A 27,813-nucleotide genomic window follows, 5' to 3' on the forward strand; every position below is an offset into this window, starting at 1 on the left:
TCACATCACCAAAAAATACAAAGTGGCAGACTTTCTAAATGATAAGTTTTTTTTGTTTTTTTTTTAATGTTTATCATGGGAGCCTATAGGGGGGGATATAACCAAGCAGTATTCGCTTAACATGCACATCCATTGGAAATGTCCAACTCGGACAAACATTAAGAACACAGCGTTGAGCGAACCTCAACTTCATGTAGTTTCCCTTTCATTTGCGAAACACTGTATTTTGGAGTTTTTTTCCCCTCTAGTCAATTTGCATTATTCTAAATAAGAAAAAGTAATAGGACTTGTGCAGGTTATCCTGTGCTTTGAGACTTGCTGCCTATGAATACTCATAGACCACTGCACCACCAACCTCTCATCACTTTACATATCTACTTTTTCAGGACCTTCGCCTATAGCGCCTAGATTCCTAAGGCCATAAATTTCATCAATGATAACTTAAATAGCAGCAAAAACTTAACTACGTTACACGTTATATTACCGAAACATCAGCTTTTTCTTCAGAGTTGACATTTCTGAGACCTCCAAATAAAATAGCAAAACAAAAATTACAACAAATAAAAAAAAAAATTGTTGAAAGTATAATATCATGCAGTACTAAGAAATGTAGTCCCATCATTGTTTTATGCACTTAGGTAGCAAAGCTAGATGGGATCTAGGGAGGGGGGGGGGATCTGCTGGGTCTCCATCCTGACATATACCATCAAATTCATGCCAAAAAGAACACTGTTTCAGCATGCATCTGTACAATATACGCCTAAACAAAAGTATACGACTGAATATGATAATTCATGTAGTGACTGACTAAATGTACAGCCTTATATATGCTGCTCTATTAGTCCAATTGATGTAGCTGCCAAACTAGGGCACTATGGGTATCTTTAGCTAAATGTATGTACATCTGTAGTGTCACTTATTTGGCTATATGTTTTAATTCTCTATTAAAAGGACATGTATGCTGAACGCTGAAACAATCACAATAACTGAGCATATACAATCGAGGATATAAAAAGATATAAATTAGAACTATTATACCTTTATGGATGGAACGCATACCACAATGGTCCTTTCACTAAGCCCTAAACTGGTGTTAGCCTAGCGTCAATGTGGAAGAGGGTAGACACAAGGTTTTTTATATAAAAGTAAGCGCCCAGATGGGTTTTATCACAATATTGCATATAAAGTTGTGTTTTATTGCCTAACTAAACAGGTTTCACTACAGGAGCAAACAGTGTTTAAGAAACTATTGGTGAAGATAGGGAGGAGGGAAAAAAACAACGACGACAAAGAAAAAAAGGCATAATGGCCACACTCACTTGGCTTTTAGTGACACCTGAGGGGGAAAAAAATAAAAATAAAAATCTGTCTACTATATCTAAACGGCACAAGGATAAAGGGAGTAAAGCAGTCCACTTGGTGGTAGCAGACAGAACGCCATTGCCTTTGGTACATATAAGGCTTTACAAAACAGGCAATATCCATTAAGGTGAAGAACTTCTACACACACAAAAGCTTACCAACATTCATATTTGTAAAATTGATAGGATCCTACATACAATGATTGACCATTCCTCAGTTCTAGTTATTACATCATCATGTGTTGCGTTAAACAGAATAGGCAGCCTGCACTAATTCACCAGGAATACGGTTAACTAAAAAGTTTAAAAAACAACTCATCGATTGCAAGGACGCTTGCACTATATTATAACACTTCAGCCCTCTCTAAGCGAGGGATTCGACTAGGACTAATGTCCTGCAGAAATTCTGAAAAAGCTCCGTAAGCCTTTAAAGTCACCCTGTGTGTGCTTAAATATTCATTGTATTAAATAGCTTAAGCGCTCGTTGTAACTTCCTGCTCATGTGACCTCTAGGATACAAGGCAAGTGTGACCACCCGGGCTCTGTACACTGCATACAATGCCTATCACATTTACTTACAAGTAGTATTTGCATTGCAGACTGATGCAGCTATAAAAGGGCATAGGACGACAACATTCATTCAGTTTGCATACAGGCTGTGCTTACGAGACATCTTTTCAGTAAACATCTATTATACAAGAGATGAATTACAGCAGTTGATTGCTCCGAACTTGCCGGGGAGATGATACGGCTGCGACGTGCGGCCCATCTAGGTTATGGAGGCAGAGCAACTGATGCGACAGCATAAGCAGCTGAGATGTGTGCAAAATAAAAATTGTATACATGTGCTGGATATTGTGCTGTGGGTCCTTCATACCTTTATCATAGTAAATACCTAAAATCTCACATGGTCTGTGCCTTTTGGCCAGTAACCACAATGGATCATATTGCAGTGGCTACCACAGTGTAAAGCTTTCCCACACATCTTGGTTTGAAATGGTTAGACCTTATGTTACAGGACCTAGGCGTAAATAAGTACGGGGAGCTAGCCAGAGATCAGCAGGCAAAACGTCGTGTATACCAAGTTCTATAAACGTCTCATCAAATAGCTATTCAGTGCATTCAGTAAACTAAAGATTTTAGTTTTGCATTTCATAAACTGGAAACTATATATCCGTCTTTTCTACATACATAGGTGGGCATGACCCTGGGAGGGAAAGTGCTTGATGTCCTAAGTGTAATGTTCTCTCTGCCTTTTAGACTTGCACACCTCAGCCCAGCTTTTTTTTTAACCAGCTTAAAAGAAAATGAAAACAAAAACAGCAAGCTTCATAAAAGAGGTAATATGTCTTTTTTTTTTTTCGTGTCCAGTTGATGAAGAAAAATGGACAATGCATAAGGAAGCAGCCCTGTTTATGAATCACCTTCTAAACCAGATGAAAAGTTTGTCAAAGTAAGCTCTCAGTTTCTTATTGCTCCCGTTAGTGCGCGGATCAAACGTCCACTGTACATAGGGGTTCATTGCCGGGCTGTGCGGATTCAACAATCGTCATCTTAGGCTTTTTCCGTGTTTCTTCCTATTGGAAAATAAAATAAAATAAAAGGTTTTCTTATTTCATATATTTTTATATGTATACAAAAAAAACAACACACCTATGATAATCATTATTTGCACCATAGTAGGCAATTAAAGGGAACCTGTCAGCTGCAATTCAGGCTCCTTGCGGATGACACTGACAGCTGCTAGGGCAGGGAGACATAAGATGCCTCTCATATGCCTAAGCTTTTACAAATATGCTTCTATTCTCTGAGGCAAAGATTTAAAGAGGATTTACCACCAGGTACATCCTCTTTAAGCTGAACCTACGGATTGAACGGCGCAGTCACAGGGAAGCCGATGCCGCGGTCCGTTTTTCGGATCGCGGCCCGGTTCCCGTGCACGGCGCCATTCTATGCACTGGAACCGGACGGTGCTCAAGCCCCCAGTGGAAGGGAATTCCCTCCTCTGTATGACGTGGCTCCTTTAGAATGAATGGAGCCGCGTCATACAGGGGAGGGAATTCCCTCCCATTGGGGTGGCCCGGCCTACCTCCAGTGCTTGAGCACCGGCCGGTTCTGGTGCATAGAACGGCGCCGTGCACGGGAACCGGGCTGCAGTCTGAAAAACGGACTTCGGCACCGGCTTCCCCATGACAGCACCGTTCGCTCCGTCAGTTCAGCTTAAAGAGGATGTACCTGGTGGTACATCCTCTTTAAAGGGGTTATCCAGTGCCACAAAAACACGGCCACTTTCTTCTGAACTATTGTCTCCAGTTCAGGTGTGGTTTGCAATTAAGCTCCATTCACTTCAATGGAACCAAATGACAAAAACCCCACCCAAACTGGAGACAAGAGTGGTGCTGTCTCTGGAGCAAAGTGGCCATGTTTTTGTAGCGTTGGATAACCCCTTTAAGGAGGCTTTCCCAAGCTCCTAAAATGCTGCCCGCTCTAACACTTCTTTTTACACTGACCATCTCAAATCTGCCTGTGTAATGTAAGTACATGACCGTTTCCAATCTAGCTGCAAGACCCATGTAATATGATTGCTGTATGTTCCAGCAGTGAGACGGTCTTCTACTGACTCTTTCTCATGATCAGTACTGATCTGAACAATCAGAACCTTCTAATGATTATCAGTAGTAATTTTTGTCTATAGATTAAAAGCATCACTCACCCTTTCTTGTGCCAGCTTTTTCATTTCTTCCTGCAGCTTATTTAGAATATGAAGATTTGGCTTGTTCTTTTTGGCATACTGATGAAGTTCTATCACACTTTTATCTGAGGTTTCCTGAAATAAGACAGATACATCATAGTCATTAATATATTCTAACTACTGTTTTTCTCAATTAGCGCAAATTGTCAAATAGCTCAGAGACTTTGTAAAAAAAAACAGATCTGTTAACCCCTTCATAACCGAGGTCATTGATGCAAGGAAGTCCAGGTCACAACGGAGCAGTGTCGCCTCCTCACCTTCTAAGAGCTATAGCGCTTTTATTTTTCCACCTACAAGGCTGGTTTGGGGCTCATTTTTTGCTATGCACGCTGACGTCTTTACTGCACGGCTTAGTACTGCAGCGGCTTCACCCACTGTACTGCGCACGCGCAGCATAGTATGGACGTCGGCGTTGCCGACGTGCAATGCCGGCCCCCCGAGTGACGTCAGCATGCGGTGCTTTCCAACACGCCCAGAGGGGCATGATTACAGTCCCGGAACCTGCCCAGCACCATGACTAGATAACCAGCCACCCGCCCACCGTGACTACTTGGCTGGTAACCTACATAGAGCGCGGGAGGTTATTAAACTAACTTTGCGGTCTGTATGTACAAGGGACGGAGGCTACAGGGGGATGTTTGGGAAGCGTGATGTACCAGCACGTTTCCTTAGCTTTATGGCCAATTTTAGCATGATTGGTTCCCTTTAAGATCAATCAATTCTGGCACTTTTTTCCCCCCTCTTTTGATTCATGCTGTTCACTGTGCGGGAAAAAATATTTTAATATTTTAATAGATCAGACAATTTAGCATGCTACGATATATAATATGTTTATTTTTTTTAAGCTTTGGCTGTCCAGGCATGATGGGAATTGTAGTTTTGTAATAGCTGGAGAGGCAAAGGTTCCCCATCTCTGGCCTATAGCTAGAAATCTTTATTAATAAAAAATAAGATAGATTAGTAAAGAAAGCGACGAGTGTTAGATGCAAAATGAGCCCAAGGATAAAAAAACAGGCACTAGCCAGTGCCACTTACTGCAGCCCCATGCAAAGATGCAAGGAGGTAGCCCTGCTTTCAGTTTTCGCTATTTTTCTTGCACAAATTGTCAGATATCACTGTCTCCTGATGAACCCAATATATTGCAAGGAGAAACACATTGACACACTGACAGTTTATTCAGCCCATATCTACATTATGAGGTTACTATTATATATAATGGATACTGTTTCTGCTCCTGTACAGACCATTTCTTGCGCTCTATGTGATCCAATTAAAGTTTTAGTCAACTTAAATTTTTATTCAAAGAAGCTGTTTCCCAGCCTTCCCCTCTCACTTCTTATCTGTGCATTATCAGGCAAATCCGTCTTCATTATAGAGGAGCCAGTGAAGACGGGTTCTGCTATGTCCATTATATCCAATGGAGGGGGAGGTGCCGAGAGAGATGCGTAAGCAGGAAGAGAAGACATGAAGGTCAGCTGTTTGTAGACTGTCTGAGCAGATAAAACGCTGGATTCAGAGGTCAGAAAGGTCAGTGCTTATCTAGGAACGTGCTGAGAGAAGATTTCAGGGTGTTGTGCTGTGCAGGACTGATATTTCTCCTCTCTGTGCTCACTCACTCCTCTCAATCACTCCCCTCTCCATAGAGCATAATGGACAGAGAAATCTTGCTTCTTCTGAGGTGAGGGGGGAGGTAAAAAAATATATATATATATATATTTTTTTTTTTTTTTTTTTTTTTAATACAGAAGGAAACACTTTTGCTAAATAAAACCTATTACGGAGTTTCTTAAAATCGCTCGTACTATTGATATTGTTTTCTAAAAAAAAAATGTCACTGAAATGACAGTTACGCTTTAAGGTGGCAAGTCCTTTCAATAATTGTTGGCCAAACGTTAGTTTTCTTGCCTTCTTCTCCCCATAAACAGGAATGTTCCACACAGCTGAGTATTCCTGTGTTCTCTATGGGGAGTGGAGGGTTATGCAGTCTCATCTCCCTGAGAACAAAGGGGTCGGGCAGGTATTTTTCCATCTGTCGGTGGACTCTTGGGAGAGCCCCATACACCTCATACTGAAGACCAAACCATGCATGAAACAATGTAAATTGCAAAAGACACACCAATAGAGATGAGCGAACCTGGAGCATGCTCGAGTCCATCCGAACCCGAACTTTCGGCATTTGCTTAGCGGTGGCTGCTGAACTTGGATAAAGCCCTAAGGCTATGTGGAAAACATGGATATAGTCATTGGCTGTATCCATGTTTTCCAGACAACCTTAGAGCTTTATCCAAGTTCAGCAGCCCCAGCTAATCAAATGCAGATCGTTCGGGTTAGGATGGACTTGAACCCGAACCCGGTTCGCTCATCTCTACACACCAACACTTATAACCCATAACTTGCAAAGTAAGAAAACTCACCTGTTTTACCATCTTAGTGCTCTCCCTTCCATACATACGTAGAAGGGAACCCCAGTTTTTCACATGGGGGTGAAGGAGCTGAAGAATTTTCTGTGATGCTAACTGTTTTCCAACCCTTTTATTTTTGCCTACAAAGAAGAGATTGTTTAAGAAGAGATGAATAAGGTCCAAAGCTGATTACATTAGAGGAACAATTAATCAAGCTAAAATCCTGTTCTTTTCGAGTTTAATGGTAAAAAAACCACTCTATGAATAAGAGGATTTTTTTGTACTCACCGTAAAATCCCTTTCTTGTGGCTTCATTGGGGGACACAGCACCAGTGGGTATAGGCTACTGCCACTAGGAGGCGACACTAGACAGAAGAAGTGACTCCGCCTGGCAGGCTATACCCCTCCTACAGGCACCAGGCTAACTCAGTTTAGTCACAAGCAGTAGAAAGTAGTAACAAAAACAGGCAAAAAAACAGGCTGGTCCCAGGAACGAAAACCCCAAGAACAGAACAAGCCCTGGGAGCACAACCTCAAACAGGGTGGGAGCTGTGTCCCCCAATGAAGCCACAAGAAAGGGATTTTACGGTGAGTACAAAAAAATCCTCTTTTCTTGTGCCTGTCATTGGGGGACACAGCACCAGTGGGACGTACAAAAGCAGTCCCAGAGGGTGGGGAAAGAAGATTACAATCCCCATGCGGCCTGCCTAACGCACGGCGGCCTGCAGAACCTTGCGGCCCAGACTGGCGTCAGAGGAAGCCAGGATATGGACCTGATAAAACTTTGAAAAAGTGTGAACTGAAGACCAGGTGGTGGCCTTGCAGACCTGAGACACTGAGGCCTGATGGCAAACCACCCAAGAGGCCCCCAGAGCTCGAGTAGAATGAGCGGTGACCTGTAAAGGAGGAGCCCTGCCACGAACGCGGTAGGCCTCTGCGATGGCTGCCCTGATCCAACGCCCAATGGTGGTCTTGGAAGCCGCCAGCCCCTTGCGCGGACCCGACGGGACCACGAACAAGGAATCCGAGCGGCGGAAGGAAGCAGTGACGGACAAGTAGATCCGTATGGCCCGGACAAGGTCCAAACAATGCAGGGACCGTTCCCTAGAATGGGAGGGCGCAGGGCAAAAAGAGGGGAGAATGATGTCCTCATTAAGGTGGAATGCAGACACGACCTTCGGCAGGAAGGAAGGAAGAGGACGAAGCACCACCTTGTCCTTGTGAAGGACCAGATAAGGGGAGCGACAAGAGAGCGCTGCCAGTTCAGACACCCTACGGATGGAGGTAATCGCCACCAGGAAGGCAACTTTCCAAGAAAGGAAACAAAGAGACACCTCCCGAAGAGGCTCAAAGGGAGGACCTTGTAGAACCTCGAGGACTAAATTAAGGTCCCAGGGCTCTTAAGGCTGTCGAAAAGGAGGGGCCAAATGGACCACCCCCTGAAGAAAGGTCTTCACCTGAGGGCGGAAAGCAAGAGCCTGCTGAAAAAGAACAGACAGGGCGGAAATCTGCGAACGCAAGGTGGAATGACTGAGGCCTTTATCCAGCCCGGATTGTAAAAAGGAAAGAATCTTGGGCGTGGAACACACCAAGGGGTGAAAATTATTCTGTTCGCACCAAGAAAAGAAGGCCTTCCACACGCAATGGTAGATCCGAGCTGACTGAGGCTTACGGGCCTTAAGCATGGTTTGGATGACTGGTTCCGAGAACCCACGAAACCTCAATACCGCGGCTTCAACAGCCACGCCGTTAAACTCAGCTGAGGTAAATTGGGGTGGAATATTGGCCCTTGTGAAAGGAGGTCGGCCCGCAGGGGAAGGCGCCAGGGGGCGTCGGCCAGGAGGTGCACTACGTCGGCGTACCAGGACCGGCGCGGCCAGTCTGGAGCGACAAGAATGGCGGGAACGCCGAGTGCCTTGATGCGCTTCAGGACTCGTGGGAGAATGGGCAGAGGAGGAAAGGCATAAACCAGGGAGAACTGCTCCCATGGGGTCACCAAGGCGTCGACCGCGAACGCGCAAGGATCCCGGGCTCGAGTCACATAGATGGGGAGTTTGTAGTTCAGCCTGGAGGCGAAGAGATCCACGTCTGGGAATCCAGACTTGAAGAAACACCTTGGAATGTAGAGCCCATTCGCCCTGATCCAGTCTTTCGCGGCTGAGGTAGTCCGCCGCCCAATTGTCCACCCCGGGAATGTGGACTGCCGAGAGAGCTGGAACAAACCGCTCCACCCAATGGAGAATGCGAGCGGCCTCGGTCATGACAGAGGGGCTCCTGGTGCCGTCTTGACGGTTCAGATAAGCAGCAGCGGTGACGTTGTCGGTCAGAACAAGGACCAGGTAACCCCTTAGGAGATCGGTCCACTGAGACAGGGCGAGAAAGATGGCCCGGAGCTCCAGGATATTCATGTGAAGCCGAGCCTCCATCGGCGACCAAGAGCCCTGAGCTGTGTGGCTCCCGAAGACAGCCCCCCACCCGGACAGGCTGGCATCTGTAGAGACGACCAGCCAATTGAGGGGGAGGAACGAGCGGCCGAGGAGGACCACCGGAGACGTCAACCACCAAAGAAGCTCCCTGCGAACAGCAGGGGACAGGAAGATCTTCTTGTGGAGAGACAGAGGGGACCTGTCCCACTGCAACAGAATCGCCCGCTGCAGAGGGCGCGAATGAAACTGAGCGAAGGGGATCGCCTCAAAACAGGAGACCATCTTGCCCAGGACTCACATGCAAAGGCGAATCGAACAGGGGGCGCCCGAGCGGAGCAGAGAGACTGCCGAGCGCAGGGAGGCAACTTTGTTGGGAGGAAGGAGGACACGGGCCGTCTCGGTGTTGAATAGCATCCCGAGAAACTCCATAGAGCGGGAGGGAAGTAGGGAAGATTTTTGGTAATTGATCACCCAACCGAAATTGGTCAAGAGATCGAGTGTGATCTGGAGGCTGGACAAAGTGTCCTGTTTGGAGCGGCCCTTTACCAAGATGTCGTCCAGGTATGGCAGGACAGCCACCCCCTTTGACCGAAGCAGAGCCATCAAAGGTGCAAGGATCTTGGTAAAGACCCGAGGTGCCGTGGTGAGCCCGAAGGGCAGGGCAACGAACTGGAAATGTCCAGAACCGACGGCGAAACGTAGGAAACGTTGATGACTGGCTGCGATGGGAACATGCAGATAGGCGTCGCGGATGTCTATAGATGCAAGAAATTCGTCCTGCTCTAGAGACGCGACCACCGACCGCAAGGATTCCATGCGGAACCGCCGAAGGCGAACAAACCTGTTCAGCCGTTTCAAATCCAGGATAGGACGGACCGAGCCGTCCTTTTTGAAGACTGTGAACAGATTGGAATAGAATCCCTGGAAGTGCTCGGAGGGAGGAACTGGGACCACAACTCCACCCAAAAAAGCTCGGAAAGCCGTGCCGAAGAGCGTGGGAGATTTGATGGAAAAAAGCGAGGAGGTGGAATGCACACGAACTCTATTTTGTACCCTGAGGACACCACCTCCCGAGCCCACATATCGGACACATGGGCGAGCCAAATCTCCTTGAAGGAGAGCAGACGACCCCCTACTTGAGGGAGACCCGAGTGGGGAAGGACCCTCAGGAAGAAGACTTGGGGGCAGGACCCTTAGAAGGGCGAGAACGGGGCTGCCAGGAGGGCTTCCTAGAAGGAGCTGGAGGCGTATCCTTAGCCGGGCGGCGACGTGCCGGAGGCTCGAAGGAGCGGAAGCGGCTGGAACGCCTGGGAGGCTGAGGGCGCCGGGATCGGTTTTGAGGAAGCAAGGAGCTCTTCCCCCCCGTAGCGTCCGAGATTATTTTATCCAGCCGCTCCCCAAAAAGTCTGTTTCCTGCAAAGGGAAGAGAAGTCAGAGCCTTCTTTGAGGCGGCGCCAGCTGACCAGCATTTTAACCAGACATAGCGTCGGATGGCTACAGAGTTCGCCAGGGCCCGCGCAGACAAGCGAGCAGCTTCCTGAGAAGTGTTGCACAAGTATTTGGACGCATGTAGAATCTGTGAGGCCAGAGACAGGAGATCCTCACGCGGGGTGTCCAGGGAGAGGTCATGGACTAACTGCCTGGCCCAAGAGGAACAAGCCTTGCTGACCCAGGATGCAGCAAAGGTAGGACGTAGGGCCGAACCAGCTGCAACAAAGACAGACTTCGAAAAAGCGTCGATTTTCTTGTCCACCGGGTCAGTGAGTGAAGCACCATCTGCCAGAGGCAGAGTAGTTGACTTGGTAAATCGAGAAACCGGAGGATCCACAGATGGGGGCACTGTCCATGTAGTGACCAAGTCAGGGGAGAAGGGAAACAAAGCCTCGGCACGCTTAGAGGATGGAATCCGCCGGTCAGGGTGATTCCACTCCTTGGCTAGGAGATCCTCAAAATCCTTATGGCTGGGAAAAACCAATGGCTGTAGCTTATGGCGACGGAAGGAAACCTCACTCTTGGCGGTAGAAGAGGACTCTTCCTCAATATGTAAGGTGTCTCGCACTGCACGGATCAAGGCTTACACTGCAGAGGCCAGCTGATCCTCCCTGTCAGACTCTGAAGCAGCCTGCAGTGGATCTGGGAGGAGAAAGGTCTGAGGAACACCTAGAGGGCGACCGTGAGACAGAGAGTCTAGGTGTCTTATGAGACCGTCCTCTGGAAGGGGAGTCAGGAGATACCCTGGAGGGTCCTGCTGCTGGAGGCACCTGGGAGGGCAACCGCTCAATGGCATGGATCATGACCTGCGACAGCTTAGAGAGGTCACCGATCGCCTGGGACAGGGATCTAGCCCACTCAGGAGAGGCTACATCTGAACCTGGAAGGGGGGCCTCCTGGGAAGTGGCACCAGGGTTAAGGCATAGCAGGCAGAGGGAACCAGGCAGACCACAGGGGAATTTCTTATTGCAACGAGCACACGCAAAGTGTGTCGCCACAGCTGCGGGAGCGAGCTGCCTAGGGGGGGGGTCGTCCCGGGGACCAGACATGGTAGCTAGGGCTGTTAGCCTGGGGAGTGGAGGAGGGGAATATCACCCACTGGGTGAGCCTACCAGACCCTGGATGCTGGAGCTGCTGCCGCACTGGATGCTGGAGCTGCACTGGATGTTGGAGCTGAGGCACGCTGGAACTGCTGCACTGGAAGCTGTAGCTGGTGCACAGGGAGCTGAGGCTGCTGTACTGGCAGACAGTGATAACAGCAGGTGGCCACGAGCTGAAGCTGCTGCCGGCAAGAGGAGGAGGAAGAAAGAAAAGGTGGGGGCTACAGAGTAGCCAATAGGAGAAAGGGCTGTGGCGGGAAGAGCCGAAAAACGGGCGGGCGCCCCGCCCCAAGTGACGTCACTAGCGTGCGCCGATGCAGCCTAGCTCCAGCAGAAGCCAGGGCTTGAATTTTTGGGGCAGGCCGGCGGCAGTGAGACGGCGGCGCGGAGCGCCAAAAAACGCGACCGCCTGAGTCAAAAGGAGGAGAGAGGAGCCCAGCAACCCCCCAGCTGTCCCCTATGAAGCCGCTGCGTGCTGCAGTGGCTCCGTGGGAACGAAAAGAGGTGGGCATCAGCCCAGCTAGGAGGGTGATGAGAAGGGGGATCAGGAGGCAAGCTGTCCAGCTAGGACAGGGGATAGGGGAGGGAGGGCTGTGCTGCAGGGAAGTGTGCCCTGTGGCAATGGGGACTAGGGAGAGCAGGGAAGAGGCTACTGGTTGCCCTAGCCAGGATGACAGGCACAAGAAATAAACATTATGGCTTAAGCAAGCCAGGCTAATTGCAATCCCTGTACATAAGCACTATAGACATCAATGTATTACATAGAAGGCTGTTTATTTACTATGGGCCACATGATATATTATGTATTGCTGGACACAGCTTCCCACAATTATAGCAGCGATCAGATAACTGGCAGCCAAAAAGCCAAACCAACTACATGTTGCAGTAGACATTGGCACCTGTCCATACAAAGGAAAAGCTTGTGACATGACTACAACTCGTCCACCTAGAGAAGCCAGAGCCAAGTTAGACACATACTGCAATTCTATGAGTGCAAAGCTAACAATTATGATTCAGGCGGCTCAGAAGTAAGGATCAGAAACTCAAAACTTACACCAGCCTCTCACAGTGTGTTTTCCACAAGTCATCACATATTCACTTTTCTGGTTCTTTCCAGGAATGACTTCGAACTTGATTGAAGTGTCACCCATTCCATGGTTTCTGAAACAGGAAAAACAAACAAAATTTACCAATTCATCTTACAGTTTGTTGTTGGTGCTGACTAAGGGTATGTTCACACACATTATTTTGCTCAGTATTTTTGCAAAAACAGGAGTGGACTGAAAACTCCACTGAAATTGTGCACATCTTCCCATTATAATTTTGCCTTGTCAGTTCAACTCCTGATTTTGGTTGAAAAAAAATACTGACCAAAAGACTGATGGAAATAGTAACAAAGCCTTACAAATAAGGACTCATACCATTAAAAAAAAATTAATACAAAATATGAACCTCTTAAGGCACTCGTGAAGAATTTGATATGGTGACAGCAGTCCAGCTTTATTGGTGAGCTCATACACTCGTGAATCTTCAATACTGATATGGTTAAAATACTAACAAGACGGGGAAAAAAAAAAGAAAAAAAAAAAAGGATTAGGAGCAATGTTATAAACAAACAAACAAACAAAAATAATAATTCAGTTGACAAGCCTGGAAACAATATATTATTGCAAGACAGCTTATTGGTTAAGAGTTTGGTCTCACCTCCAGCTCATCGCTGTCTTTGGGCTTTTCATCGGAGGTCTGTTTTATAAAGTCTGGAATGAGGATTTCCAGTGTAGATCGGGCTAATAAAAAAAATTCAAAGATGACTTACCCTATAATGCTTACAAAAGCAAACGATACACACAGCATAAAAAAATTAACTACTAAATTACCAGCTTTATTTTTTGCTAGTTTTTTGCTGCTTGCAGTTCCAGTACCGTAGGTCACTCCATCAATAATCACAGATGCTCCGAAAGGTTCACTTGGGTTCTCTACAAAACAAATTATCAGAACAGATAATAGATGAGCTTTATAAAATAGAAGGACAATTTTAATAACATACAATCACCCGGCAGCTACATCTGTAATAAAGATAGAAGGCCAAGACAGAAAAAAAAAATCTGCCACAAAATCATACGTTATCCAAAAATATAAACAATAACCAAAGAAAAAATTGCAAAAAACTATTCATAAGTAGAAAGGATAAATAATTCTTCTTTTAGAGCAATAATTTAATACATGATACAAACATGGGATAAAAAATGCACAGAAGTATATAACTGGAGAAAGGGACAGATTTCAGTGAGGTATATGCATAACTTTATGCACAAATAATTATAATAATAAATCACGGTGCTCAGAGTACTAGCCCCCTAAAAGGAACACCCAGTGTAAGGCATGGACTAGAGATGTATAATAGGTAACCTCCTATACACACTGGGCCAACACTTAGGGCAATGAACAGTGTGCAGCGGAAAGGGGTTGCTGACCACTCAAAAAGTAAATTAAAGCCCAAGGGTAAAACAGGAGGATTAAAAAAAGACAGCCAAACACAAAAAAAGGAAAGGTGAACACCAACGACCCCACTGTCATCTTACCGCTCTCCAGCACAGACAGCCTGACGTATGTTTCGCTCATTTCATCAAGACACATAGATGGACTAGCTCCTTACCACATTCAAAAAAGTTGTAAACAGGACGAACTTTCAAGACTCTCTGCATATATTCATGGAGGATGCAAACTTCTGACTTTCCATTTGGATTAATGACAAACTCTGCCGGATAAAAACAGTGTTAAACATTATAAATAAATAATAACTTTTTAGCTAACATTGTTGTGGATTTACAGAGCTTGCTGCAACCAGTTACAGTCCAATGAATATGGAAGTGTTAATATCCCATCTACACGCAGACTACTGCATCTTAGTCACCCTGTTCTACTGCCCCAACACTCCGGTACATGGGTAATAGGATAATTCATGCTATTGTGCAGAACTGGAACAATAGAAATGTCTTCTTCTAACCAGCACTGGACAAACATGAAGTACACCTTATGAAAAAAAGTTCAATGAAACCTGGGAGTGCCATAACATGCACTGTAAACAGTCATTTTAACATTAAGGGCGGGTTCACACTACGGAATTCTCGCGGACAATGTCCGCGGAATTCCGTCAGCTGTCCGCCCGCACGGGCACGCGCTTTTCCGCCGGCTCCATAGACACCATTCTATGGGCCGGCGTATTCCGCAATCCGCTAAAAGAAGTGACATGACACTTCTTTCAGCGTATAGCGGTATACGCCGGCCCATAGAATGGTGTCTATGGGGCCGGCGGAAAGGCGCCCAGATGTGCGGGTGGACAGCCGACGGAATTCCGCGGACATTGTCCGCGAGAATCCTGTCGTGTGAACCCGCCCTTAATCATAGAATGCCAGCCCCCTTACCTTTATTCTTTTAAAGGGTCCAAGTAAGAAGTTGTTAACAATTAGACAAGACATATAATAGAAACACTGAAGTAAAAATCTATTCAGTGACACACCTTTCTTTGTTGGTGCATCCTGAACAGATAAGGTTATAAGCTTCTGGTTGGCAGGCAATATAGGTCTTTCTGATCCTGCTTGCTTGCGTTTTACTTCACGATTGAATTGCCTTCTTTCTGCCCACGTCCTAAACTTTTTCACAGTAACCTGTTCGAAATCAAATCTTTTTTCCAAGTAGCTTCGGAAATCTTCAAGATCTATGTGAGAAATTAGAATAACCAAGCAGAACATATATAAATCAGTCATCAAAGTAAACTGCCCTTTTCGCCGTCTGTAATATTGTAATTCTGTATCCGTTATTAGTGAGGTGGTCCAAGGAAGAGCAGAAGAGTGGGCTGGCCTTACGATGATCCCAGTTACATGACATTTTTGTGCCATTAAAAATTTATTTACATACATTGCTTTAAAGGAAAGCAATCAGAACATCTGTGCTGATTAGGCTCCCATAACGGCTGCACGCACTTTACAGCCGGGTCTCCTATGGTGTTGGGGTTTCTGGGCTCCATGGTTTTCATGTTGGGTAAAATGCATTTTAATCCCATGTGCAAAGCAGGGGGAGAGCCATGAACTAGTCATCTTGTTTACTGAGCCTATTGCACGGGTTGATGATTGTCTAGCAAGGGCTGCAGGAACATTGTTAGTGATGTCCGTGCAGCCCTTGGCCTAAACTGTTATACATTACCTCTCCACATGCTGTGTCTGCAACTTCAGAGCGGCCTGTGTGAGCTGACAGGCCGATCAGCCAATCACTGTCCGGGACCACCAGCATCGGGCATGAAAGCAGAGGGCAGGAGAAGCCACGGAGCGTGGAGAGGTAATGTATAAACTTTATTCACTAGTTAGCTGTCAGCCATTAATCACTATTACACAAAGCAGTTAACATTTACGTATTCTGTCCCTTTTTTTAAATGTGGCTAGCACTCCTCCCTTGTAAGACCCATGTGATCCACATTAGCAGGAAGCACCTGTGTACATATGGTAAGTACCTCCTCTTTTCCCCATTCTATCTACTGATGGTTTGACGAGTAGTAAGACCTTGTTCACACTTGTGTTGCTTTGTGGCTGCTTACTCCGCCACCGGCGCCTGCAGGGTTTGGTCCTGTGACAGTGAGGTTGCAGGGCCATTGTATGGCCTCCCTTCCCTGCTTGTGCTTTCTTTGTGGGGTTGGCAGTCGCTGACCGGCACAGTGTCATTTAGCATAGGGACTTATGTGTATCAGAAACCTGCACGTGGTACATGAGGCAATATAATTTGATCAAATTATATACTAACTTCTGATGTTGGTTTTAATGTAGCTGATAGGCTTTCGTATAAACCATGGGTGCGATGCGCAGCCATTTCTGTTTTCCAGGCTTGTGCACTATTACACATAGTGATGCACTGTTGGTGGACGATGATTTTAGGTCCGGACCTAAAGACACGACCAGCCAATGATCGTTGTCTCTATTACACAACAATAGTCCAAATCGATCAATTATCGCTCCGTGTAATAGGTACCTGAGATGTGCAGAAAGGAGATAGATCTAGAAAAACAAGGTCTGCACCTCCATAATATATATAGTATACTTTATTGAAATCCAAAAAACAAGACAAGATTAAAAACCTTTAAAACCATACACATGATCCTACCACTGGCCCCAATAAGGCACAGTGGGAAACTGATCCACCCCATATGATAATACATAGACAGCAAAAATAAATAAATAGATATAATTATAATAAAGTGCGAAAAAGTGTATGTAAACTATCTGACCCTATCATTAAGTGCCACAAAGTGCAAGCGCATGTAATGGAATAGAGCAAAACAATATCCTAAAAGGAAAAAAGTAAACAAATATACAATATAGTGAAAAATATACAGACCAAAAAGTAAATGAACAAATGATGTAAACAATCATATATGCTGTCTCACGGATGGATCAAGCAGTTAACCCCACGCGTTCTGTCACGTGGACTTCATCAGGGGCCCCTGATGTTTTGCTCTATTCCATTACATGCACTTGCACTTTGTGGCACTTAATGATAGGGTCAGATAGTTTACATACACTTTTTCGCACTTTATTATAATTATATCTATTTATTTATTTTTGCTGTCTCTGTATCATCATGTGGGGTGGATCAGTTTCCCACTGTGCCTTATTGGGGCCAGTGGTAGGATCATGTGTGTGGTTTTAAAGGTTTTTAATCTTGTGTCTTGTTTTTTGGATTTCAATAAAGTATACTACATATATTATGGAGGTGCAGACCTTGTTTTTCTAGATCTATCTCCTTTCTGCACACTACAGTAGTTTTTGGATCTGGATAGGACTAGAACTCCGGTATTATTGTATGTGGTGCCCGCCTAATGTACATAGTATAGGACCCCGAGATGACTCTATAAAAGCAATGTATTAACAAAAAGAAAAACCTATACCCCATTATGAAGACTCACAGTTTTTTGGTTGTCAGTATGTGTCATATCTGACAAAAGCACTCATTAGTTTCTGAAGCAATACTATAACAATTTTTTTTATTGATGAAACAATCTGGAACTACTTACCAATGGATTCATCTTTGCAAACCTCCACTTTAGCCTTGACCTGACCCAGCGCTCCTTGGGTGACTTCCACTACTGCTTCCTTATCGTCTGATGCTAAATTACCGGCAGCATTGGAATCGGGCTCATCTGAATTGTGCTCCAGGTTTTTTTCACTTGGAGATTCCGATGGAAGAGCAGCTGGAGAAGTGTCACTGTTTTGTTCCTTTTCTTCATTATCCTTCATTTTCTTGTAATGCAAGCAGGGAATACTACTGATAGGAGGATCGTGTTTCTGAAATGTCAAATAAAACAGTTATACAGAGAGTTTAAATGCAGACGCTAAAAATCTGAAGATACACATGGATAAATAAATGTAGATAGAGTGAAAATATACAGACCATAATACAAGAAAAAACCCTGGAAAAGATAATAAGTATGCACATCCAATAGTTAAAAAAATGTATTGAAAAAATGCATATACAGAAAGTAAAAACAGGAGGAGGGGGGTGGATTTGATAGATCCTCACCTCAGAGCCATAGAGACACATTCATGCAATTTAATGCACAATCAATGTACAATCAATGTAATGTCCAATCAATGGTGTTACATATAGGTGGCAAGGTCCTGCACAATAAGGCAATGCATAACCACATACACAAATGAATAAGGTTTCACAAAAACAAACAAAGACCATATCATAAACAAAGACCTATATGATATAATGGATACAACGTCAATAAACAAATATCAGATGCACAAGTAGCAGGAGGATCAGTCCTGGCACAATCCTTCCCCACGCGTTCCGTCAGTCCAAGACTGACTTCATCTACCGCTCTCTTCTATAGGCCACCCGGAGGACCAAAAGATCTTCCCGACAGCCCCCCCTGCTATCTCCCCATGCTTGATGTTGGTGCGTGTAATAGCACAGAAAGGGAGTAGAGAACGAGGAGCAAGTGAGCGCTGACCTGACAGGTTGGCACTCACTTTCTCTGAAATATGGGGCCGTCTAATACGGCTCTAAGATAGCTTGGGCTGTGCACATGCAAGCTGTCAGCCTCCAGACCTTGGGTCTCCAAACTGTGGCCCTCCAGCTGTTGCAAAACCACTATTCCCATCATGCTCGACAGCTAAAGCTTTGGATTTGGCTATCCAGGCATGATGGGAAATGTAGTATTGCAACAGCTGGAGGGCCGAAGTTTGGAGACCCATGTTCCAGAACATCTGCTCCTTCTATACAAGGTTAAAGCTTCCCTCATCTCAGCAGAGCTTACTGTAAACCTTTGCTTGCTTTGCTACTGCTGGTTACTTTCTTGCTGCTCTCATAGCACATTGCAAACTCAAATCTTCAGTGATTTCTTCTCCACTGCATGCCATCTACAGTAGTGTACTGTGTAATCGTCCTCCATAACAGTGCATTGTCTGGGACACGTACTGGACAGTATCACTTTAAATTGATACCGTCATCACCACAGTTTTCCTGTGTGCTTTTGTCACTGTTGGACAGTGTCACTAAGGCGGGGCACAATTTTTTGACCACACTAGTAAACAGCAGGGACTGAGCTCCACTGAAACTACAGAGACAGGAAGGTGGAGTCAGATGAACATGATTTTTTTTTTTTTTTTTTACAGTACTCTAACTCAACTCTATGCTAAAGTTAAAAGATACAATAAACAGATCACCACAATACTTTGGTCAAAAAATGTAATATTAAAGGAGAAGTCCGGCGAAGATTTTTATTAAAAGTATTGTATTGCACCCCCCCACAAAAGTTATACAAATCACCAATATGCACTTATTACAGGAAATGCCTATAAAGAGATTTTTTTCCCTGCACTTACTACTGCATCAAGGCTTCACTTCCTGGATAACATGGTGATGTCACTTCCTGGATAACATGGTGATGTCACTTCCTGGATAACATGGTGATGTCACTTCCTGGATAACATGGTGATGTCACTTCCTGGATAACATGGTGATGTCACTTCCTGGATAACATGGTGATGTCACGACCCGACTCCCAGAGCTGTGTGGGCTGTGGCTGTTGGAGAGGCGATGGCAGGGCGACACTGAGGGACACAGGGCACTGGAGAGACACTAAGCATCCCCCTGCCATCATCCTCTCCAGCAGCCACAGCCCACACAGCTCTGGGAGTCGAGTCGTGACATCACCATGTTATCCAGGAAGTGACATCACCATGTTATCCAGGAAGTGACATCACCATGTTATCCAGGAAGTGACATCACCATGTTATCCAGGAAGTGACATCACCATGTTATCCAGGAAGTGAAGCCTTGATGTAGTAGAAAGTGCAGGAAAAAAAAGCACTTTATAAGCATTTCCCAAAATAAGTGTATATTGGTGATTTGTATAACTTTGTGGGGGGGGGGGGGGGGGCTAAACAATAATTTAATAAATATTTTCACCGACCGGACTTTTCCTTTTATCAGATGCAGACACAAACAGCACTGAAATATAAAAATGATATATATCTACATACTCTTATGCTTCCGGTCCCCAAAAAGTAAGGCCTGGACCATGTGACTACTCGTGTTTCTCTATGTAAATAGACAGGAATGCCAGAGTTATGGAATGTCATGATCCATCCATCAGGTAAGGGCTCAGTAGGAGGGCGTCCACGACCTTTGAATTGGAAATGAAAAGACATAAACTTAGTGTTTCTGCACAGGACACAAAAGAATCATACCTTCAGTAAAATCTTTTTCATAAAACCAAGCCGTACCCACTTTCTGAGGCACACTCCAGACTTAATTTTCAATAATTTACAACATATCCTCAGGGATGTTAAAAGTTACTGATTGCAACAGGTCTTACTCCCAAGTGAGGTAAGATCTGGTGCAATCAGTAACTTTTAGTTACTGAAGTAACATTTTAAGTGGAGATGAGCACAACTGAAGCTGCCTATGGCTGTGTCCATGTTTTCCAGGACTCCCTACGGCTGTATTTAGCCACCGGTATTCAAATGCTGAAAGATCGGATTCGAGCATGCACGAGTTGCGCTTCTCCCTAGTTTTAAGGCTAAACAGATTATCCACATTTAGGGTTCTTTTAGATGGGCACAGTGATGGCCCGATCAATAATATAAACGAGCGTCGATCTGCTAGAGATCTGGTTACTGGACCTATCACACGGCTCGATTATCGTTTAGCAAGGGCTGCACAAACATCTTTAGCGATGTAAATGCAGCCCTTGCCCTAAACGGATATACATTACCACGTCACTCTCCTAGTCTTCTCCGGTTCTCGGCTTCCTTTCCAGCGCTGGGGCTGTAGATTTAGAGAGGCCAGTCTGAACAGACAGATTGCCCTGAAGCTAGAGCCGCCGAGCCAGGAAAGGAGCAGAGAACAGACGAAGGCTGGGAGCATAGAGAGGTGATGTAGAACAGTTTATTCGATTGTTAGCCATCCTCTGTGAATTGTTATTACACGTAGTGATGCACGGTCAGCAGCCAATGATTTTAGGTCCGGACCTAAAGACACAATCAACCAATGACACAATCATTAGCTGATCGTTGTCTCCATTACAGAAAGTGATAATCGGCCGAATCAGAGAAGCAATTTTTCAGCCAGGCAAACAAAGTCATCTTCAAACAAACAAGTTTGGCCGATAATTACTTAGTGTAATAGAGACTTAGGTCTTACTATTAAACTAGTGCCATAGAGGTAGAAATTAGGATGAGAAAAACATTGCTGCCTTCTTCCAGAAATACCTGTTCTCAGGTTCTGTGTATTAATACAACTGAGCTTTATTCACTTCAATGAAAAAGGGTTGCAATATTTCACAAAAGTGACAATGACAAGTGGTGCACTGTTTCTAGAAGAAAAAAACAGTTTTTTTCAAATTATTTAAATTTCGTACCATATACCTGTCTTCATTTGATCTCTCTCTGCACCAACTGTACATTTAATGATTGTCAATGCGGTGGCATCTTAATGTGACTTGTAACCTAACAACTGAAAAATGTCACCCACAATCCAAATTGGATGGCTTTATGTTACCAGGTCAGATGCAAATGTGTTGCATTCACCTCAATGCACATTTGCTTTTGTTGGTCATTTCTAGGGGCTGCTTTTTGCTGAAGAAAAGTTTTAATTGGTGTTGTCATCAGGAAGACAAAGAGGTGGAATACAAATGTACAAGTAAAAACCCTGATTTCTATCTCTTGGGCACCAGTTTCTGAATTTGTACAAAGTCTCAGGGTGGCCATACACCTTTCGAACAATCGCCTGGTCGTCAGTAATCTCCCCCGTCCTCCCCATACATAGGAACTTTGAGCCAAACATTTCTGTGTTCTCTACAAGGCCACACTCAGGCCGTTCTGACTGCAGCTTATCTCTTCTAGATCAAAGGGATCGGGCGGTGATTTTCCATCATACCCGACCCATCATCTGTCGGTGGTTGGTTGCGAGAGAACTATACACTTTATACCAACAGACAGCAGGTATGGATGATGAAAGTACAAGGTGCATGGGGACCTTTAGTCTCCCCTTCAGGAGAAGCGACTGGGATCTTTTGTCCTCTAAGGGTGCATGCACACTACGGAATATGCGCGGAAAGGCCGCTGCAGATTCCGTTGCTTGCCCCCTCTCGCATCTCCGCCTGTGCCATAGACTCCATTCGAGGCACAGAGAGATTCTGCCGTCCGTCGAAATAATTAACATGTCAATTATTTCCGTGGAATCGGCCCGGCCATGAAATGGTGTTTATGGCACGGGCGGAGATGTGCGCCGCCATGAGTGGGTACGAGCGACGGAATCCATAGCGGGTCATAAGCGCGGATTCCGTAGTGTACATGCACCCTCACACCAGAAGCCATACTCACTTCCCATCTCTCAGGAGAGCCCCTGAATTCCCTCCCCTCTATGACGTGGCTATATTAGAATCAATGGAGCCGTATCATACAGGGGCAGGGGATTCCCCCAATGGGGGTGGTCCGCCCCGCCTCCTGTGCCTTAGCTCTGGCCCGGGAGCAGTTGATAGAACGGCGCAGTACACGGGAACCGGGCCACGGTTCAAAAACGGACCTCGGCATCGGCTTCCCCCTGACTGCGCTGTTCTATCCCTGGGTCAGATTGAAGAGGATGTACCTGATGGTACATCCTCTTTAATACACATAATGGCTTATCATATGTACCACTGGTGAACAGTACACGAGCAACAAGCTTTCCTTACTTTTCAAAACCGTTTTTATTTTGGTTATCATTGGCTGAACACTGGTCTCGCCATCTGAATGGTGGTCACTTTCTTCATCGAACTTTTCTTCCAGTCTCCTCTTCTTAGGGGTATGCAGGCCCTCCTCCAGCAATGCATCCACATCGTTATCAAAATCATCCTGCAAAACAAACTATCAGGTACGTCCCCTCCAAAAGGCAGGAGAGGCAAACAACCCACCGAGCACAGACATGTACCTCCAATCTGCAGCTATAGAGAGGATGGCAAAGAAATGTCTACCAAACACTATGACAACACAACACTCATATGTGGTCAGCAAATACACAGTAAACATATCAGACCAAGGCATGGTTAGAAAGCATGGGACAAAGCAGCGTCCATTATAAAAAGACAAATTGTGGAAATAAAAATGAAATGCTTGGAATTAGTAGGTTATGAGTGTAATGTTAGCGCTTGCAAACATACCTCGTAGTTGTATAGCAGGGATTCGTCGTCGATCTTATCTCTCTGAAGAATGGAATCCGATATAAACTCGGAAAACTCGGTTCCGTCCTCATCTACATCCATTACGTTCTCAGTGAAATCCTCCAAATCATCGAGAACGGCATATTCCACTTTCTTTTCCTGATCAGCCTCCGCCTCCTCATTTCTTTTATTTGCAATTTCATGATTATTGACAATTTTATCATTGCTACTACCGGCAAAAGGACAAACATGCAACTCTCCATTGACAGTGTTATTGCTATCTATGGCTGTCTGATCCTCTGCCTCTGCTCCAGTGTATAGAACCTTCCTATCCTTGCTCTTACAACTCTCTGTAAAACTTACGCTAATTTTAACATCTTTAAGCAATTTAAGATCAGGAGTAAACTTCTTAACTGCTGGTGCATGGCGAGCTGTTCTGGGACTTTGGTCACTTTGTAACTGATCTATCACTGTCGGATGACTCTTGTAAGAAGACGACCCTTTTGTGAGTAGCTGTGCTCCGTAGTTTAGCTGCAGGTCCCCAGCTGGGGTTTGTGACTGTCCATCACCACCAGAGCCAACGTCCATTACCTCTGCGTCACTGGACGTTTGCAGGGGAGGTGGTGGAGGCTCTTCATTTGGCGGCAGTGGTGGGGGACAAGCAGGTATGAATTCCAATTCTTTGCTTCCAGGTTCATCAGGGAGAGGGGCTACATACTCACACTGATCCATATTCAATACTAAATCAGTACAGCTAAAAACTACACAAAATCAGTAAAATTCCTACTCTTAGTCCTTAAAGGAGAATGTCCAATGCAGTGGATAAAGCATATCTCAATTGGCCACAGAAGATTCAGTTAAGCTGACTACATTGCTCTTTTCATTAATGTAGACAGCCTTCAGAAATACTGTCTCTATTACTGGAAATCACAATGTATTCAGCTTAAGAAGCGTTATCACTGAGAAGACATTGTTGTACTTGAAGCTTTAGGTTACCTGTAAGAAAAGACAGATGGGGAGAGAGATGGAAAAAAAGAGAGAGAAACAAACAATGTCAGAAAAGTCAAACACAAAACTATATTGAAGAAGCAGTTCACAAAAAATTATTATGCCCCCCCCCCCACTGCGTATACTCACCCCAGGTGATCAGTGTTCCGCGGGGCCGTTCAAATCCGGCGCACGCTCATGTCAGCCTCTGCTGTGACTCCTTTTCTGTGTCCTGGGATTGAACGCCAGCGTTTAATCACAGGACACAGAAGAGGAGTCACTGCAGAGGCTGACGTGAGCGCGCGCCGGATTTGAACGGCCCCGCTGGGCGGGAATTAAGCCGCGCCATGGGACACCGATCACCAGTGGTGAGTATATGCGCCAGCGACTAGTGGGAGGGCCAATAATAATTTTTTGTGAACTGCTTCTTAAAAGGGGTACTCCAGCAAAAAAAAAAAAAAAAAACTAACAAATCAACAGGTGCCAGAAATTTGTAATTAACTATTAAAAAAATACAAAAGTCTTATCAGCTGCTGTATGCCCTGCTGGAAGTGGTGTATTCTTTTCAGTCTGGAGAGCAGGAGAGGTTTTCTATGGGGATTTGCTACTGCTCTGCACAGTTCCTGACATGGACAGAGGTGGCAGCAGAGAGCACTGTGTCAGACTGGAAAGAATACATCACTTCCTGCAGGACAAACAGCAGCTGATAAGTACTGGAAGACATGAGTTTTTGTTTTTTTTAATAGAAGTAAATTACAAATCTCTGGCACTTTCTGACACCAGTTGATTTGAAAGAAATTGTTTTTTTTTTTTACAGGAGTACCCCTTTAAACAATGTCAATCAGCAAAGCTCACATCCTTTTTAATATGACGTTGTTGGTTTTTATAACGATACCAAACAATCAGAATGACTCTCAAAACCCTCTTCTTACTAACCCCATCCTCTTCACAATTTGCTCCAGAACTCGCACGAACGTGCTGACATTGTGTCAAAGAAAACGCTTCTAAAAGACACTTACACCAAATGCCCACTTAATATTTCTGCAAAGGGTTATGCATAATAAAAACCTGTTAGAGTGGCATCAGGGGGGACTCCATATACTTTGGATCACCACTAGTATTGAGCGGACCTACCAAACTGTTTGGGTTTTACAACGTTCTGTGAACCAAACCAGCATTTTATTCCTGGCGGCTGCAGAAGTTGGATTTGGCCTAAATCCTTGTAAAACATGGATATAGCTTAAGGCCACATTTACACTATGGAATCTGCGCCTTAGTCTACATCCACATTTTCTTGGCAGCCCTGGGACAGCATCCAACCTCTGCAGCCACAAGAAATCAAACGCTGCGCATATGGAAAACATTGCTGAACCTAAACACAATGACAGATCTGCTCAGCACACCAGACCCCATTGAGTTCAGCATGTTCAGATCACTTTGATCCAACACGTATGGTGTCAAGCTTTAGCCATCAATCAATCTAAAGGCCCTATTACATGGAGCGACAATCTGCCCAATCAGGCCGATTCGGCAGACTATTGTTTTGTGTAATAAAGACAATATTAGCCAAAGAAAAAAATCAACCTGCTGAAAAATCATTGGAACGACCGAGCATCGCTACATGTAATAATGACGCACGGCTATCGGCTGATGACTGTAAGGGTAGCTTCACCCGTACCGGATTTGCAGCGGATCCAGTACGTGTGAAGGTACCCTAAAGAAAAAAAAAAAAATTTATACCTGTCCATAAGCCTTAATGTTCTTCCAGCTTCTGCCCGCAGCTGGAATAGAGCAAGTCTCTGAAGTCTCATTCACCCAATCACCCAATAGCGGCCTGTGATTGGCTGAGCGGCCTGTCACTTCAGAGACACTGAAATCCCAGCAGCGGCTGCAGGGAGAAGTGAGGAGAACACTGAGGAGTGTGGACAGGTATGTATAATGTTTATTATTTTACACTTAATGTGTACCTGTCATTTCATAAAACTTTTCATTGTCATAGTTTTGATCGGTCCGGATCTAAGCAATCAGACCCATACCGATCGGGAGATAGCGCTAGGAGATGATGTGCAGGAACGCATCCTCTCTCCGGTCTGTTTTAGATGAAAGAGTCAGGCTTATAATGGAGCCTGGGGTCCTCTCCCCACTGAGTATCCCAATCGGTACAGGGCTGAACACTCAGACCGATCAAAAGTTTTTTTAAATGACAGGCATACTTCAAAGGGAACCTGTCACCCCCCCATGCCGGGTTGAAGGCTGCCCGACCCACCACTAGAGACCCTTATACTTACCCCTTCTCTCCAAGTCCCGCGACTGGAGCTGGTCCCGGGACAAAGATATACCTGTCGGAAGCCCAGCGCGCGCTGCAGGGATGAGTCCAATGCCCATAGAGAATGACGGCTCCATTCATTCTCTATGGGCGTCGGACTCATCTTTGGAGTGCGCGCTCCGGGCTTCTGACGGGGATATCTCTGTCCCGGGACCAGCTCCAGGTGCGGGACTTGGAGAGAAGGGGTAAGTATAAGGGTCTCTAGCGGGGGGTCGGGCGGCCTTCACCAGGCATGGGGGGGTGACAGGTTCCCTTTAAGCGCAAGGGCTGCACGGACATTGCTAACTATATACACACACACACATATATATATATATATATATATATATATATAGATAGATAGATAGATAGATAGATAGATAGATAGCACGATTATTGAGCAGTGTAATAGGCTAGATCGCTCGCTTATACTAGGCTGACAGGTGAGAAGAATAGACACACAGCACAAAAAATCCAATCAAATCAGTTTTTCCTCCCACATCAATTTGCGCTGTCATTTAAAGGGATAAACGAAAACTGTCTGTTACCCATTGCAACCAATCACAGCTCAACTTTCATATTAACCAGGGCAGATTGAGGTATAAAAGCCGAGCTGTGATTGGTTGCCGTCTCGCTTCAGTAAATCTCCTCCATGCCAGCCTGTGTACAATATTTCACAATAAACCTAATAAATAATACAAAAAAAATAATAATTTTTTCTATCCTTCTAGATGTAGAACATGAGAGGCCCTTCAGCTGTTAGAAGACTACAATTCCCATCATGCCTGGACAGCCAGAGCTAAAGCTCTGGCTGTCCAGGCATGATGGGAATTGTAGTTTTAGACCGGGACTTGTGTGCAGTGTTCCTCCCATGAGGTCAGCCATGACAGACTGTGCGAGTGGTCACAGGGATGTGTCATGTCCTACAAGAGACCGGTGTACAGAGCAACCAGTCCACACAGCGGGGGTCCCCAGTATAGCAGGTGAAGGGGAGGCCCTCATAGCGGCCTCCTGTCTCTAAGCTACTATACAATTCTTTAACCAAAAAAGCGTTGCCAGGGCCGCCACTGACCCCACCCGGCCACACTACTCACCCCCTGAACGAGGCTCTCGGTCTCCTATCACCATCCCTCAACCTGAGAGAAACCCATCGCCATCTTGCCTAGACCAGCCGGCTCCAGACAACCGCATCGATTCCTCCACCAATCAGAGAGTCGGAATGGCGGCTGGCGCAGCCCATCAGCCAATAGCGACGCGCTACGTCATTTGTGCCAAGGAGCGCTTAACCAAT

General features: G+C 45.4%; 1 protein-coding gene across 1 annotated transcript; it reads right to left on the reverse strand.

Annotated features, from left to right (window-relative positions):
* Positions 1 to 27,813, reverse strand: DGCR8 (DGCR8 microprocessor complex subunit). Its single transcript, XM_069961067.1, has 14 exons — positions 27,617 to 27,813; positions 23,231 to 24,226; positions 22,766 to 22,925; positions 20,073 to 20,215; positions 17,594 to 17,864; positions 15,053 to 15,250; positions 14,189 to 14,290; positions 13,410 to 13,508; positions 13,237 to 13,319; positions 12,985 to 13,085; positions 12,587 to 12,693; positions 6,528 to 6,655; positions 4,075 to 4,188; positions 1 to 2,938 (listed from the first exon to the last, which is right to left on the reverse strand). The coding sequence occupies exons 2-14, from the start codon at positions 23,960 to 23,962 to the stop codon at positions 2,855 to 2,857; spliced, it is 2,322 nt and encodes a 773-aa protein (XP_069817168.1). The 5' UTR covers positions 23,963 to 24,226; positions 27,617 to 27,813; the 3' UTR covers positions 1 to 2,854.

This window comes from Dendropsophus ebraccatus, chromosome 3 (assembly GCF_027789765.1).
Source record: "Dendropsophus ebraccatus isolate aDenEbr1 chromosome 3, aDenEbr1.pat, whole genome shotgun sequence".
Classification (NCBI taxonomy): Eukaryota; Metazoa; Chordata; class Amphibia; order Anura; family Hylidae; genus Dendropsophus; species Dendropsophus ebraccatus.